Source organism: Alnus glutinosa, chromosome 14 (genome assembly GCF_958979055.1).
Source record: "Alnus glutinosa chromosome 14, dhAlnGlut1.1, whole genome shotgun sequence".
Classification (NCBI taxonomy): Eukaryota; Viridiplantae; Streptophyta; class Magnoliopsida; order Fagales; family Betulaceae; genus Alnus; species Alnus glutinosa.
This window is the reverse complement of record NC_084899.1, coordinates 23,804,573-23,821,382: the sequence shown is the minus strand read 5'-3', so window position 1 is coordinate 23,821,382 and position 16,810 is coordinate 23,804,573. Positions and strand designations below refer to the sequence as shown.

Genomic DNA, 16,810 nt, shown 5'->3' with positions numbered 1-16,810 from the left:
AAAGAGATGTATTTAGGTGTAGGATTTATACATGTAGATTCTATATATATGGTACCCACGTGCATGGATCTCACACTCAATGTATCTTGGTACACTTGATGTACACTAATATAATGATGTACAAAAATCATTAGTCACCGTAAAAAAGGAGAGTAATATTCTAAAATTTAAGAATTTTCTATAATAAGAAAGATTTTTTTTTTTTTTTTAATTCCAACCATTGTTTTTAGATTTAAAGAATTTTATCCTTAAAAAAAAATAAATAAATAAAGATTTAAAGAATTTTACGTTACTTGTGAGGCCCACTGTTCCGTACCGTCTGAAGAGAAAGGGCCATGGGCCATGGCCCAAGGGACTCTCTGGATTCAAAAAGACGTAATTTTGTTTTCTATTTAAGAAAAAATGGTTGAAGCTGAAGAAAAACATGGAACAATCAATTAGCTTACACCGTTCAGGAGCTGGGGCAATGGCAGCGGGATTGACCGTTTCGTTGGCTGCTTCCGTCTGCGTATTACCAATGTTCAACATCAAAAGCATGCAGAGGAGGAGAATGCTCGAAGAAGATGCCATGGTTTTGTTGAAGAAGTTAAAGAGAGAGACTCTTTGGGAACCTGTTAGTGTTAGGAGGAAGGAAAAATGGAAGAAAACCTTGGACATAAGGATTGGGTATTTCAAGCGGTGGCAGTAGATGATGAAGATGTGGCAGTGGCTATGGAGATGGCCGCGGTGTTTGAGTTTCGATGGTTATGGGGGAGAGCGGCTTTTATAGCGCGGGTAAGGTGTTCGAGGTTGAGTCTGAATGAAAATGGCGAGTCTTTGGTATCACAATCACACCTCAACCTGTAAGACTTTTCAACACATTCACTGAAAATTGTGATGTTTCTTTCCAAAGTCTCGTCAAATCGAGAGACTATTTTCATTCCTTGTTTTGATGTGGCAATGACCGTTGGACTCAGAAAATGTGAAGGCCCGAAACGGCCTAAAGTAGAATAAGATAAGCCAGATGTCCCCCACTATTGACATTCCCACCTTCTGGCTTACGAGTCAAGCTAATTCTTTCCATTTTAGGAATGTTCTTCGTGACCAACGAGATTCTTAGTTACTATAAATATATCTGACCAAACAAAGTGGAACCATTCAATATTCGACCTACTGACCTAGGGACCAAAGAGGTCGGTTGTATTCCTTATCTTCCTCAAACAGATTTCCTTCTGTTCAAAGGTTTCACATCAGTGGAATGATGTTAGGTAGTAAATAAGAAGCTTCAACATTGTTTATCCACGGTCAAAAAAGTATTAGAGATGTGTTTGGTTTCATTTTCTTGTCCATCTCTTGCATGTATCTTTTATAAATTTACAATTAAATATGTAGAATCCATATGTGGTCCCACAAATTTAATAGTAGATTTGCACGTTTCTTGTACGGAGATAGACAAGAGATGTAAAAGAGAATGAAACCAATTATTTCTCAAAGTATTATGGTCATAAACAACGCCAACCTCATATTAGAGTGGTCTTTAGCTTCTATTATTTGATGATGTTCTTTTTTTTTCTTTTTTCTTTTTGTCTTCTTTTTTTGCTTGGTCTGCGATCAAAGTTTTTATTTTTAGGAGAGTTAATCCCCGGGCACATTCCGTTACCAAATGGGCGGCCTCTCATCATTGTTGTAGAAGTATTCTTACTCCCTTGCTCTTCTTTTTTATGTAAGAATCAACAGTGAGAAAGACCCACCGTTAGCAAATGAGCTAATATGCGAATGAGCTGGCATGTTAAGTTGGCTAAGGTGGTATTTTAGTTAGTTAATTACATGGATTTGTTATAGAAGAGCTGATCCTTTCTGTTACTGTATTTGTATACAATTCCTTTCATTTCTTCCCTGTATATATACAGAGTTTGTATCAGTTTTACATTCAACAGAGAGAACAATCTATTCAACCTTCTCGTCTCTCTCTATACACTTTCATATTTGTTTTCTTGCTTTCCATATCTGCTAATCATACATTTGTTATGGTATCATAGCATTTCTTTTCATAATCATAATCAGGGTGCATCATGCATGAGTGGGTGACACAAACCTATATCAATGCTAGGGACAAACAATGAAAGATGGCCAGCCCCATAGTATTAGTAACTTTGTTAGGAATTTCCTCTTTTCGATTTTTATAAAGGACAGTTTTCTTTAAACTGACATCTGTTCTTAGAACATGTGATTCTCAGATACATTTTTAAATGAGCTCTAAGAACATATGTCAATTTAATAGGTTGAATAGAATGAATTACCTCAAATTCAATTTGAATTGAAAGATTGCTTTCAGCTGAAGGAAGCCAAGGGTTTGGATGATGTTGTCATATCTCTCTCTTATATATATAAAATTAAATAGGCAGGCAGGGGAGACCAAACAAAGTGATTCTAGCTGGACGTGACCTAGTAGCATCTGCCCACTGGAAGCCGCATAGGAGGGATCTAGATGGTAGAAACCGAAAGCGCTTCCTCAAGTCCGAATGAGTCATAACCTGACTCAATCCCATCAGGACATTAATGAGACCCTAAGGTGGCTAATACTAATAGGATTTATGATTCTCATTTCGAGAGTCAAACTTTCACCCTAGTACATGCCCAACCACTTTGGAGATTTCCTTGAGAACACTGAACCAACACCACTGATGATTGCAATTGCTCATACATATTATTGCATATTGTATGAGATGGTAAGGTGTTGTATGCAATGTTATTGAAACATAGTCAAAATTTTGGCAGGTTTGCCCAAATCACAAAGACCCACATACATTTTCTAAGACAACTCATTATTTCTTCCGTTTAAGTTTGCAGCCAAAAATATTAACCTCAGGTTGCAGATTAAATCTTCTTAGATATTATTTCCTTCAAGCATCAAGGATGCTGGAAGGTGGTGGTCTTCGCACTTGTCTCTGTCTCCTCACAGCAGCGTGCACACACTGGTCTAGTGAGTACTACAGTGCACCAACAACATTTTTGGCACTTGCCAGGACACCCTGCACAAAAAAAAAAAGAAAAAAAAAAAGAAAATGAAACAAATCCAAAAAGAATCTTACCATTGTTTAAGAATTTCAAAACATGTGTTTAAACAAATGTTACAAATTGACGTGTCAGTTCATGATTTGTCAATTATACACTTAATTATTTTATCAATTATCGACTGCAACATTAGTTTAGGAGGAAATTGTAGTATACCAAGTGTTTTCCTTTTATAACAGCTTTGTATATTCAAATAATGATGAAAAAACAATTTAATAGACGTAGGATTTTTGTTTTATTTTTTGCTTGTAGCAGAAGTTTATGCCACAGATGTTTTTTTACTAGAAGCATTATAGTCTTTATTATAAGTTCTTTACAAACTAACTCGATAGTTCACATTACACTTTTCACCTTGGTCTCTTAAAAATTAAATTTGATTGTGATTGAATGTGAAAGTGCCACATAGATTACTACGCCAATTTGTAAGTGAAACATTTTCCTTTTCTAAATAGCCTTAGGAGGAGGTTTTTTGGACAGTAATATGAGTTTATTTCAAGACATAAATTATGCTTATATATATATATATAAACATGATCAATGGGCCTCCAATAGAACCCAAAAAAAAAATCTGGCATACCCATGAGGCAAGACTCTGCCATTCTTTTTAGACTAAGGTTTATTCCCAGTTTTTTTTTTTTCTTTTTTCTTTTTTCTTGGCAATTATTTACCCAAAAAAACAATTCATTTGATGGGATAATAATAATAAAAAAATGGATCCAGATATTCTAAATTTTTCAAATTATTCTTTAAGGTAGATTTTTTCAAATTCTAATAATTGTTTTTGGATATAAAAAAAATATATATGTGACATAATATCATAAGCAAAGGCGAAACTTGAAAGCCTAAGGGCCCCCTTTCTCATGCCCCGGTTCCGTCTCAAATTATGCACAAATTGCAAAACCGAAAGGGATTCTTCCGTTCATTCTCTGATTCTAAGAATTTTGAAAGATTTTAATTCAAAAAGACGTAATTATTATTATTTTTTTTTTTTTTAAACTAAACAAGAAAGATGAAGTAAATGAAAACATACTTGAAGAAAAACATGGAGTCAAGTATCAGGCTGTGAGATATAATTATAGAGTGATAATTAAGCTTAGTACTTACCCCATCCAGGAGCTGGGGCAGCTTCAGTGAGATCAATCACAGACGAAACTTGGTCTGTTGCGTCAGTCTGGAGATTACCAATAATCAACATCAAAAACATGCAGAGGAGAATTCTTGAAGATGCCATGGTTTTGTTGAAGAGACTAGAAAGAACTTTGGGAACGATGATTTGGGTATATATGCTTTTCCCACCTCGATCATGAAACTACTGCTTGTAAAAGGAACCGAGAAACAGAGGTAGTTATTGTTAATTATTGTTAATAATGAAGATTTTCTACCATAACCCTAAAATTATGGTGGATATGCTGGAGTTCTTAAGATCCAAGTCACTAGTTTTAAATTAAATAGTTTAGATTTTGTCACAAGTACAGTTTTTATTATAAGTCTTTTACAAACTGACTTGACAGTCTACATGATACTTACTATATCGACCACTAAAAGAAGAGCTGCCATATGTGCCATTCCATACGACACTTTTCACATTTACAAATTGATGTGACAATCTACATTACACTTAATTGTCACATCTATCGGCCACTAAAATGTGGACTTTCATGCAACACGCACCCATTTCTATAAAATGTGCACTCAAACTAATGTGACACCTACCATGTTACTCACTAAAATGAGGGATGCTACGTGACATTATACATGACACTTACCACGTTTATAAACTGACGTGACAGTACTTATCATATCAACCACTAAAATATAATTTGTCACGCCAGTTTGTAAGGAGGTTAATTATAGTAAAAGCGGTAGTGTTCCAAGCATTTGTCATGTGGAGTGGAAGTGGTAAATTTAGAACAATTTAATTTGAAGAAAACATTATGATTAATTTGAATTAAAAAGACCATAATCATTGATCCTTAATGGGGGAGTTGGAGAGATGTGAGGCGTAAATTAGGTAAATCACCATATGCATTTAGAGCACGGAAGTTGGAGAAATGTGAGGCGTAAATTTGGTAAAACCCCATAGTAGACTTGTGACTTGGGAGAGATGTAAGGCGTAAATTTGGTTACTCAACAAGCATTTGGTCTCCCCGGATGTACTTCTTTAAAGAAGGAACATCATGGTATATATATATATATATATATATATATGGTTGACTATGATTTTACCTCCACATGTCTAACATGTCCCAAAACAAATATATTTTAAGAGGGAAAAACGACTTGTTAGACGTATATCTTCTAACCATCTTTTATCCATTTTCATACAACCAAGTTTCAAGTCCAGCAACTATTGTCGGTCACACAAATTCAATAGTAAGTTTGAAAATGAGATGGGTAGTGGATGGATTTATATCATTTTTTTTTTATTTGTTTCTTCACATATTTTGAAGAAAAATGATAAAATTCATTCTCCTTCTCATCTCCGTAAAGTAAAAGGGTGAATCTAATACTGTTAAATTTGTGAGACCCACATGTGGATCTCACAAATCTAGTGGTAGATTTTTGGTAAAGATATGGGATGGAGAATGAGGTGTAACATCCCTTGTATTTAAAAGCCTTAGTTATATGCATATATTAATTGTTATACCACTTAGATTTTGTTTGGCTATACCATTTCGTAGGCCAAAAGTGTGTTTGTAAACAAAATCGCATTAAGTATTTCGATTGGGATTGTATTTTTAAAAAATTACGACTTGAAAACGTTAAAAAATTAAGTTTTCAAATCGCAAGTAAGGAGTGCCTTTTTGAAAAATAAAAATTTTAAATTTTAAATGTTAAACTATGATTTTACTAAGTGCTTAACTGCGATTTTTATATATTTTGAAATTACTATTATTTAAATCGCACGTTTTGAAACTGCAAAACGAAACAAACCCTTGATAACCCTTTGTAATGTTATACTACTCAAAAAAAAAAAATCATTGGAATAATATTGTTCTTGCCAAACTCTTTACACACTTATCATAAATCCCAAATCTCACCCAAAAAAAAAAAAAAAAAACCCACCCCAGCAAGGTGCATCATGCATGTGTGGGTAACATGCACAAACGTATAACAATGCTGGGGATAATTTTTATATGCATTTTTAAAAAAATCTAATGTGAGAATTACATGTTTTAAGAACATATATCAATTTAATAGGCCGAATACAAAGAATTACCTCAAATTCGATCTGTTGAAAATCTTTATCATTTTACAAAAACTTAAAATATATTTTTATATATATATTTTTTATAAGGCAGACCTCTAAAAATGACTTGTACGTATCAATTTGCATAAAAATTTCTGGTTCCGCCGCTGCGAATCTTAGTTTCATAGCTTACAATAGGAGCTAGCTAGGGTTGGTGTGCAGTACGTATATAGTGATTTTGGTTTTCATAATATTTGATCTATATATCCGAGGAACCAGCAATGATGAACAACCAATTAATTAATTAAGGTAGCTAACAGCCTTCCATCATCCGAAAAGAAGACCCATTAAAACCCACCTAAAATTAGGCAATTAATTTTGATCAGGAATTCTTTTCCACATCTTCACACCTGAATTCTCGATGAGCTTATGGTTTTGATTAATGGGTAAGAGCAACAGACAATGCATTGCCATCAGAGTCATCTATGCTTAAAACAGAACATCATCGCCATCACCAACCTCTTCTTCACACATCCATCCATCTGTCAAAAAAATTAACTGTCATAAACTCTTCTTGAACCATATTTCTCTTTCTTCTTCCACTTCTTCCCCTCTTTTCATATCCAAAGAAGAAACTGGAACATAACCTGAATTCAACGTTTGCATGCCCATGCAGGTGATCATATATATATATATATATATATATATATATATATATATATATATATATATATATATATATATATATCAAACAATTAATTAATTTTGTCTCCAAATTAATATATATTTATATGCATGTTTCTAACTATATATTAATCAATCTTTTTTCTTTTAATTCTTATTTTCCTCCTCAGATTTAAAGCTCGAGTTCTCGATTCCAAATCTACCAAGCATACCTGAGATCAAGCTTAGAAAATACTCCATAGATCTAGACAACATATTTATCTGACAAAAATGTCCAATACCAAGATGAAAGGCCTTCTAAAAGGCCTAAGATACATTTCTCAAATATTTGGTGAGCATGAATGTTTCTATTTCTTCTCTTTTGATTGTCTAACGCTAGCTGTTCCTCCACGGATGTTTTGTTAGAATATAATTTAAATGATTAATTAAGTTTACCCTTTAAAAAATAATTGTGATTTAACATGGTATCAGTACAAATGTTCCGAATTCGAACCTTATCTCCATCATTCACCCAATTTCAAGTTAAAACTCTCACATGTTCAGGGAGTCATGCTAGCTAAAATTATATACGTACATAATTTAAGCGATTAAGTCTACCATTTTCTATCAACTTAAAATTTTGAAAGATCGAAGACAAAAAAAAAAAATGATGATTTAAAACATTTTCTTGTTGATATATATATATACTGAAAGAATTGCCACATATTTGCAGACAATGACAAAGAACCTGAAATGCAGATTGGTTATCCCACGGATGTGAAGCATGTCGCCCATATAGGATGGGATGGTCCATCTGTAAATTCTCCAAGCTGGGTAAAGTTTCTTCTTTAATTAATTATATATATTTTATTTTAATCTTATATATAATCGTGGAGGAATTACATAGCTAGATCCCATCTTCTTCTTCTTCTCTTTCCTTGTTTGATTCTTTGATCACAAGCCTCATGTAGGCCACAATATTCTGAGTTTCTGCAGATGAATGAGTTTAAATCGCCGCCAGGATATTCGTCGGTGCCAATAAATCTCCCTGGAGAGGTCAAAGAAGATAATGGAGATCAAGCCAAATGGCACTCCGAAGGTACCATATACACTTAACAATATTATTTTCTTATATGCCCAAGACATGTTGATGCTTTTTGCATGCTTTAAAATGGCCTGTGTTTGTTTGTGATTTTGTTTTCGATTTATTCTTTAGATAAATATAATAAACAGCTAAAAATACAAAATATTTCTCAAACTTAAAAATAGTTTTTGCTTTTATGTCATATAACACCTTCAAAAAATAAAAACACACCGTTAAACACATTAACAAAGAGTGCATTGAATTGATTCTTAAGTAACAGTTTCTGCAAATCCGAATCTCCATAAATTAAATTTGCTAACAATTCGGATAATAAATATGAGATAGCTCTTGTGGGTTGTTCAAAATCTGCTCGAACAGGTAAGTCTTATAAAACCTCTCATATTTATTGCTTGAATTACTAATGATTCAAATGACAAAATTGCTAAAGATTTACACATTCCTAGCATGCATTAACATGTTACCACATCCCCATGTTGGTTGCATGAAAACATTTGACATAACTATCTAAATTTCCCACCTACGTACGTATATTCATGCATGCATGGTGATATTAGTAGTAATTGCATTATCGTTTTGATTCAAATGAATGTAGATTCAGGAGCTCGGAGAAGTGCAAGGACTCCAAATTCTCCGGCCGGAGACTTGCTGGAATTGCCTCGGTCATCGAGACGCCAATCGTCGTCGTCGTCGTCGACCGGTGCTGTAACAGGTTCCCCTAGCAGATCAGAAAAGCCAGAGAAACCAAGACAATCAAGGAGGTCAACTAAAAGTTCCCTCAAGGACTCATCTGAAGGAACCAAATCGAGCAGGCAACAACCAGTACTACCCTTGGAATCATCATCATCATCACCTGCACGCAGCCTTCCCGACATCCCTAAGAAGACAAGGAGGAAGAAGTCAAAGGAGTACTCTAACGGCGGCGGCGGCGGGTCAACAAGATCAGCAAGATTGAAAGCCCAAGCCACTGAGGAGACATATCAATCTCCATTCTCGGATCCAGGACCCGGGGCAGGATCCGTATCCACATCAAGGAACAATGAGCTTCTTAGTCCACAGCCTTTTGAAGGGGGTTCACGAAAGGGATATATGGGAGGAATATATTGAAGATTTGGTGTACTTAATTTTACATTAGTAGCTAGAAATCATGCTTAATTAGTTGAAACCAAACCGAGAGTTTCTTTTTTTTTTTTTGTTCTTCGATCTTCATGGAGCCTTGTATGATCCATCCATGGCACACATAAATTGTTGGAGCTAATTCTTTTTTGCGTTTCATTAATATTTTTGCTAAATATATTATCACCTTCTTCTACAGGCGTATTGGCCCATGCATGGAATAGCTAGGGAGAGATCGAGGGCAAATGATTATGGAAAAACTCTAACTCGAAATGTGAATAAAAATTGGACAAAATTTTCCTTCAAATTAATTACACAATTAAAGCCTGCTAACATACATATCATTAGGATTAAGATTCTCACCCACATTATTAAAAATGCATGTGGCATAATCGTATATCAATTTAATAGATTAAGTTGAAAAAAATATTTTAATTAACTTTAAGATTGAATTTATAAGTTTTGTTTTAATAATATATTAAAATATTAATTATTTTAAAATTTTAAACTAATATTTTAACATTAAAAAAAAGATATAAAACAGAAAACAATAATTGCCTGTCAATTTGTCAGTACTAGCTAGTGTCGTTGTCCAACAACATTGGTGGATGTCAAAAGGAACTGATTGCAACTCAATGCGCGTCAATTCCGATGCCCTTTTGCGCGGTATTGCTTGGTAGCCTATTGTACAGACGAGAGATTTGTTTGTCTCTTTCTTCATCATTTCTTTTCAATGTTGCCTCTAATAACACATCAGACAAAACCGTGTTTGAGGTTGAAAGTTGCAACGCCCATTAATTAATCACCGACCATTTTTTCTTTTTTTACATGTGCAGAAGGGAAAAGATATTCGAACTAGTATTTCTGTTTTATTGAACACAGTTTCCAGCTGATTAAACTACTAGCCGATTAAGTTAACATTTGGATACACCAACCTTTTTTTAGCTCCAACACAAGAAAGAAAATAAAAAATAAAAAAATAAACTTTTCTCCACTTACTAATATAATGAAAAATAAAAACCCTACAAAAATTATAAAGGCTCATACAAAAGTCGGCCGTGATTGGCCGCATTTTATGAGAGATAATTTTGATGGAGTTCATGTGCCTGAACATCTTAAAATACGAGGTCGATCGATTTGTTCGGACCGATAAACCCATTTGAGTCCATTTCTTGTTAATCATCTAAATTGGCTTCAATTTTCAACTAATTGTAATCGATCCCAATACATATCGTTAATTCACATTAAATATAACAACTAGAAGTATATAAGCACACAATTTGAACCCAAAAGGTAAAACTATATTCAATTCTCTTTCACATAGTACCATAATTGCATAATTATTTCTCTCCCACATTAACCACATGACATGACACGACATCCAAAATTTCTTATTCGAAAATCAGTATTAATTGGTCCATTTTGTTAGCCCATTACAAAATTCAACGAGAATGATTGCAATTTAGCTAAATGAATTGCAATCGATTTGAGCAGCTAATGAGGAAGCTAAGGAAGAAGGGTTTCGATGGAGTCTCTTTGTCCAAACAGCCCATTCGAAACCCTTTCTCATTAGTTTCATAAATTGGCTACAATTTGGTTAGCAAATTAAGCCGATCCCAATACACATAATTAACATTAGATATAATAATCAAAAGTATATAAGCACACAATTGTCAATTAGGTCCAAAAGATAAATTTAAAGCATTAAACTATATGCAATTCTCTTCAAAGTAGCGTAATTACATAATTCTCCCTGTCCCATATCAACCGCATGACACACCCAAAATTTCTTTCTCCAAAATCAGTGTTGACCTGTTCATTTTGTTAATTAGCCCCTAATCTCTGTCTTTAATCAACCTTCTAAAACCTAAGAATTAATCAACCCAAGACAAACAAGAAATCCGAGAAACACGAGCACATGTGGGACAACCAGCAGTGGATTAGAACCCGCGCTGAAAAGGGCAGCATTGGGAATAACAGGTTTGTTGGTGCACGCCTTCAACTTCCCCAAGCTGCCGGAGCCCAACTGCTCCGCCACACACAGCTCTGGATTGCCACCAAGCTTCAGCTTTCCGCCAATTTTGGCTGAGAATTTGGCGGAGAATGGGAGTCTTCCGCTCAAATTGTTGTTCTCCAAATTGATTTCACTCACAGTCCCCAAGAGCGCAAACTCCACTGGCACAGTCCCTTCAAGGCTGTTGTTGTCAAGCCCCAAGTAACGCAGGTTTCTCAAGTTTACCCCCATTGAAGCCGGAATATTCCCAACCAGTCCCGTGTTTGACAATCCTATCCCCAAAACACCCCCCATATTTTCCCATATTTCCGGTATTGCCCCTCCCAGCGGATTCCCACTCAAATGCACCTCTCTCAGCCTGGGCATCTCCGCTAGGAACAACGGCAGGCCGTAGTTGCCAAAACGGTTGTAGCTCAAGTCCAGGAACTCCAGGCTCTGTAGGTTCTTTAAACCCTCTGGTATTTTACCGGAAAGCCCGTTGTAGCTCAGGTCCAGCTTCAATAGCTCCGTGAGATTACCCAAAGCTTCGGGGAGATATCCGTCAAAGCGGTTGTGACTCAGGTCAAGAACCCTCAGGCTCTTCAGCTTGGATAAGTTCGCCAGGACTCCACCGGAGAGTTGGTTTCTCGAGAGCGTGAGTTCCTGGAGAACGACCGAATCGTCGCCGAGCCCATCTGGGATTTCACCGTAAACTCCGTTTCCGGTCAGAACTACCCTTCTCAGGCTCGTATAATTACGAAGTAAGCCACTGAGAGGCCCTACCAGAGCCGGGTTATCAATGAAGACCAGCTCCTCGAGAGTGGACGAGAAGCCCGGCGAAACGGAGTCCGCGGGGAGCGAAACGCGGCGCGTTTCGTCGGTGAAGCACTTGTAAAAGAAGAGCTTGCGGAGGAACTTGAAGGCGGTGAAGAGTAAGGGGTCGAGTGTGGAGTCCGAACTGCAAGGCGGGTTCGGAGCGTAGTCCGAGACGTACCCGAAGCTGAGCTCGGTGATATGGACGGACGACAAAACGTCGCCGTCACCGTCGGAGAAGTATTCGCAAACGACGCCGTGTGGGGCTGAGGAGCAGAGGTCGTCGTCGGGAAAGAGTGAGCGCCAGGGGACGGTGGGGTTGACGGAGTTGAGGACCCTGTAGACGGCGTCGCGCTCGGCCGGGTCGAGCTGGGGTTGCTGGTGTGAAATGACAAGAAGGGACAGGAGGGTATGGAGGAAGACGATGGCCAAACCGGAAAATGAATGGAACAGGGCCATTGCAATTTTGAGTTGGTGAGGGGTTTGAGCAATGAGCCGCGCTGTTGGTATAATAAAGCCTATAAAGGGATTCACAGAGAGAGAAAGAGAGAGAGAGAGAGAGAGAGAGAGAGAATTGATTAGAGTGAAATAGGAGGGGATCTGAGCATGAGAGAGAGTGGTTGGGTCATGGAGATTTTGAGGGGGAGAGGGATTTTTGGTGTCGGGTTTGCTTTTGCTGGCTTCGGGGATTCTGATGCTCTGCTGCTGCTGCAGATTATGTTGAATTTACCAATGTGGCCTTGTTTTGGACGGTGTTTTGGACGGTGCTGGTCTGTGCAGTGTGCAGGACACTAAAAGACTCGCTGGATAAAAGAAATTGGATCCGAGTAATTTTTTTTTTTTTTTTTAAACTTAGTCAATAAAATTGTTTTGCATTTTTTAAAATATGTGAGAAACCGCATGTTTTTAAATAGTTTTATAAAAAAATCATGTACCAATGACAAATTTATAGACAGTATTAGAAGAAATTACTTTACCCTAATTTGAAAAAAAAAAAAAAAAAAAAAAATCTGTCCTAAAGGAATTGCATAATTGGTTTTGAACGAAAGTTAGGACAAAATATCAGTCTAGTATTTGCATAGGTATTTTTTAATTGATATATGTGTTTTTTATATGCATTTTAAAAAATACAATGTGAGAATGGTGTATATTTTGGATAGATGGCATTTAATAATTCTTCCAACCCAATTTTTAGAGAGAAAATTTATCCTTAAATTTAATAAATATAGTAAATTAATAAATCAAGTAAAAAGTGTATAAATATATTTTTATTTTCTTTTAATGTGGCTTAGAGGCCAAGTATAGAGATAGTCAGATAGATGTTGGAAAAGCTAGAGAGTAGAGTCCCAATTGATGGTAGCCTCCTAGCCCTAGGCAGGAGGCAGCTTACTTTCCATCATAATATCCTCTTCCTTTTATGGGGTACAGAAGTGTGGTCTGTCCAGTTTCTTTCTTCTTCTTCTCCTTCTTTATATATATATATATATAATATATATATTTTTTGGCTGATAAAATAGCTTCCGTATTTTTTCTAATTTAAGCAAACCGTTTGAATGGTTTCTAATTTAGTATTTTTCTGTGTTCACTTTGAATTCTCTCTCAAAATAAATATACAAATAAAAAATTCAAGGTACAAAATACTTATCATACTATATTATTATTTTGTTGTAAACATATTTGGATAAAATAAGTGTTTAAAAGCTAAATAATTATTTTTATAAAAACAAAAAAGAAGCTAAGTAAAAACTCGGAATCTATTTGGATTTTACTATTTCTTGAAGAATAATGTTATAAATTATATTTTTATTTCACAATTATTTTACAATACTAAAGTGTCAGTCCAAATCAACCATTAAATCAATTTTTTTTTTTTTTGAGAAATCAATTGTTGTTAAAGAACAAAAAAAAATATTAAGATGTAATGTCAGCATTATATATATATATATATATATATATATATATATATATATATATATATATATATATATATGATAAAAATATAGTTCTAGCATTACTTTTTTTCCAAATATTAGGTATACTCTATAGAAAACGCTTTCTCAAATATAGACCCTGTCAATCGGTTGAGAACCACACGGAGGTCACTAGTTCGAATTTTTCTCCCCCTCTTGTGTAGACATATCAAAAAAAAAAAATTATAGACTCTGTCGGAATACACTTTTATATTACATTAAAATATTTTTTTAAACCCGGAATATATCTTACCCAATTTCTTTTGCAAAATTCGTTTTCAAAATCTCTCTCTCAATGGAAAAAAAAAAAAACCTACAAATGGAAAGGGAAAGAAAATTTAATTTAGAAAAGAAAAGAAAAGGGGGTATTATGGACTTATCACAGAAGACCGTACAGCCTCACATTTCGCATGTAAAACATTTTGTGTCGGTGTCGGGACCAATTACCAGAAGTCCAATAAACCTCGAACACATCCACCACACGGGATGCGAACACCAACGGCCACGATCCGAGCATCACCTACAAACAGTTCGAACATTAATCCCTCCCCCCTATATTCAGTATTCTCTCCCAAAAGGCTTGGGACTGGCTTCGGTAACAGAAAAAGAAAGCAGCCGACTCAGCCGACAAAAACCTGCGGACAGAGGCAGCCGCGAGCCGACAGTGACGCGCCGCAGCCGCCGACTTACTGCCCGTGGCAGTGTCCTATGAAAGCAACGTCTAACTGTTCGATAAGATGCTGGACACCGACACGCGTCGGTATCATAGTGGAGTGGTGGGGACACGTGGTTGTGGTACGGAAGATCATTTCCGGAAAAGACACAGCACGCGAATTCCGTTGGCAGGCGGGCCATTCGTGGCGAATCAGAGGCTCGAGCGCTTGCTTTTGTTTTCAGCGTGCCGGGCCCCACCCCGTTGGAGGATTTAACATAAAAAAAAAAAAAGACAAGACAAACAAAACTAAAAAATTGCATAATTTAGTTTCTGTCAGTGTCTGATTGTCTCTGAAATGAATAAAAACAATAATAATGTCTAAAATATAAAAGAAATAACTATTTATGAAGAGTGAAAATTTTGTTTCAATAATGGGAGGAAGTAACTTGGGAGAGGGAAAATGTTACTCCAAGTGGGTGAAGGGAAATTTACTTCATACGTGTTCGTCCAAAATCTTTAGGAATTCTTTTAGTGTATCAAGTTAGATCCAATTATATAATGCCACGAGTTATTCATAATAAAAAAAAATATTTAAAATTATAAATATTTAATAATAAAAACAAACAGAAAGAGTTATTAGTTAAATTTTATTTATTTAATTTAAAAATAATAATTGAGATTTTAAGAAATTTATATGGCACCTAAATTATCGTGTAATGCTACTCTTCATATGTCATTCTACTCTCTTGTCTATCTCTATAAAGACCGTAATTTCTTATAGCTTTGTTTAACAATTGATGTAGCACATGCTGCACGTTAAAATAAATAAATTATACATGGATACAGCCTGGCCCAGGAGACTGTTTCGGGTCATGGCTGCCCAAGACTGTTTCATGCCATGGGCCTATGACCCGTGTTTCTGTCTTTGGACTTTTCTTTTCCATTGATTCACTGATGTCGAAGAAACAATTTGCAGAGGCGACCTACAGTGAGTTATGAAAGAAGGAGTACGTTCGTGCATACTACTGGCCGTCACGTACGATAGGGGGTCCATAAAGAATTTGTTGTTGATTTTTATTTTATTTTTTTATTTCCTATGAGCTTAGAAATTAATCACCTTGACAACAGCAATCGGTAAACTAATTGAGGTCGTTGAAATGGGAATAATCAGGTAATTCAATTACAATTGCGGTTATAACCAAATAATCGCAACTCCAACCGGTTTTACATCCCTACTTATAACCACGAGGTGGTCAACCATCCAATGCAAGCCCAAAGTTTTTTTTTTTTTTTCATTTGTTTACACATATTTTTAGGGCAAATTTGTAATTTTATAATGACAGAGTATTTGTACAAAATGAGTTTATTTTGTAACATGTACATGTCACGTGGAGTTATTTGTCACTTCTAAACCTAAAGTCTCGTTAGGTTCACGAAATAAGACTTTTGAATAGAATGACTATTCCAAATGGAATAGTCATTCTTTTATTTGGTAGCGACATATTCCTTTGAATAATTATTCTTCTCATTTTTAGAGGAATAGCAATTCCTGAGGGAATAGACAACCTTTTCAAAAAAAAAAAAAAAAAAAAAAAAAATCATATTTTTCTTTAAGTTTTTCAAACTAAACTTTTTTTAAAAAATAATAATAATAATAATAAAAGAACAAGAACAAGAATTTCGATTAGATCTGTAGTCAACCAGTCACCCACAGATCTAAGGTCCAACATTTATTATTATTATTATTATTATTATTATTTTAAGATTTGAGTTTTTTTGAAAAATAAGAAATTATGTAGGTTTTTTAGTAATTTTGGGTCAATTCCAATTGTGGTATATGCGTTGTCACCAAATTAAGAAATTGAAATAATTATTCCATTCTATTCTTCCTCGTTCTCAATAATAATAATTATTTTTTCTAATGAAATACCCATTTCGCGAACCAAACGAGACCTAAATGAATTATTTGTCACAATCTCCGACTATAAGAACCACTTTAGCAATTTCATTATTATTCACATTGTTGGACTAAACTCATTTATTTTTGGCTTCGCATTAATGAAATTCCAACACCGATAAGATGAGAAATTTTTTTTCTCAATTAATATGGGCGTTGCTTATAAAAAAAGAATTAAGAAATACCTTGTTTTGTATTCTTGGCATTTGAGATTACGATTTCATAGACAATAAATGCGATTTTAAACTAAATCGCAGAATATAAATCGTTTGGGAACTGCGTTTTTAAAATTGCGAT

General features: G+C 35.1%; 2 protein-coding genes across 2 annotated transcripts; one reads left to right on the top strand and one right to left on the bottom strand.

The window, feature by feature from the left end:
- The first annotated feature begins 7,198 nt into the window (after positions 1–7,198).
- Positions 7,199–9,116, top strand: LOC133856849 (CRIB domain-containing protein RIC7). The gene is made up of 4 exons (XM_062291888.1): positions 7,199–7,259; positions 7,641–7,741; positions 7,904–8,006; positions 8,605–9,116. Exons 1-4 carry the CDS (start codon positions 7,199–7,201, stop codon positions 9,114–9,116), a joined length of 777 nt encoding a protein of 258 aa, XP_062147872.1.
- Positions 9,117–10,816: 1,700 nt separating this feature from the next.
- Positions 10,817–12,619, bottom strand: LOC133857937 (piriformospora indica-insensitive protein 2). Its single transcript, XM_062293329.1, has one exon. It carries the CDS (start codon positions 12,388–12,390, stop codon positions 10,993–10,995), a length of 1,398 nt encoding a protein of 465 aa, XP_062149313.1. The 5' UTR covers positions 12,391–12,619; the 3' UTR covers positions 10,817–10,992.
- Positions 12,620–16,810: the final 4,191 nt, after the last annotated feature.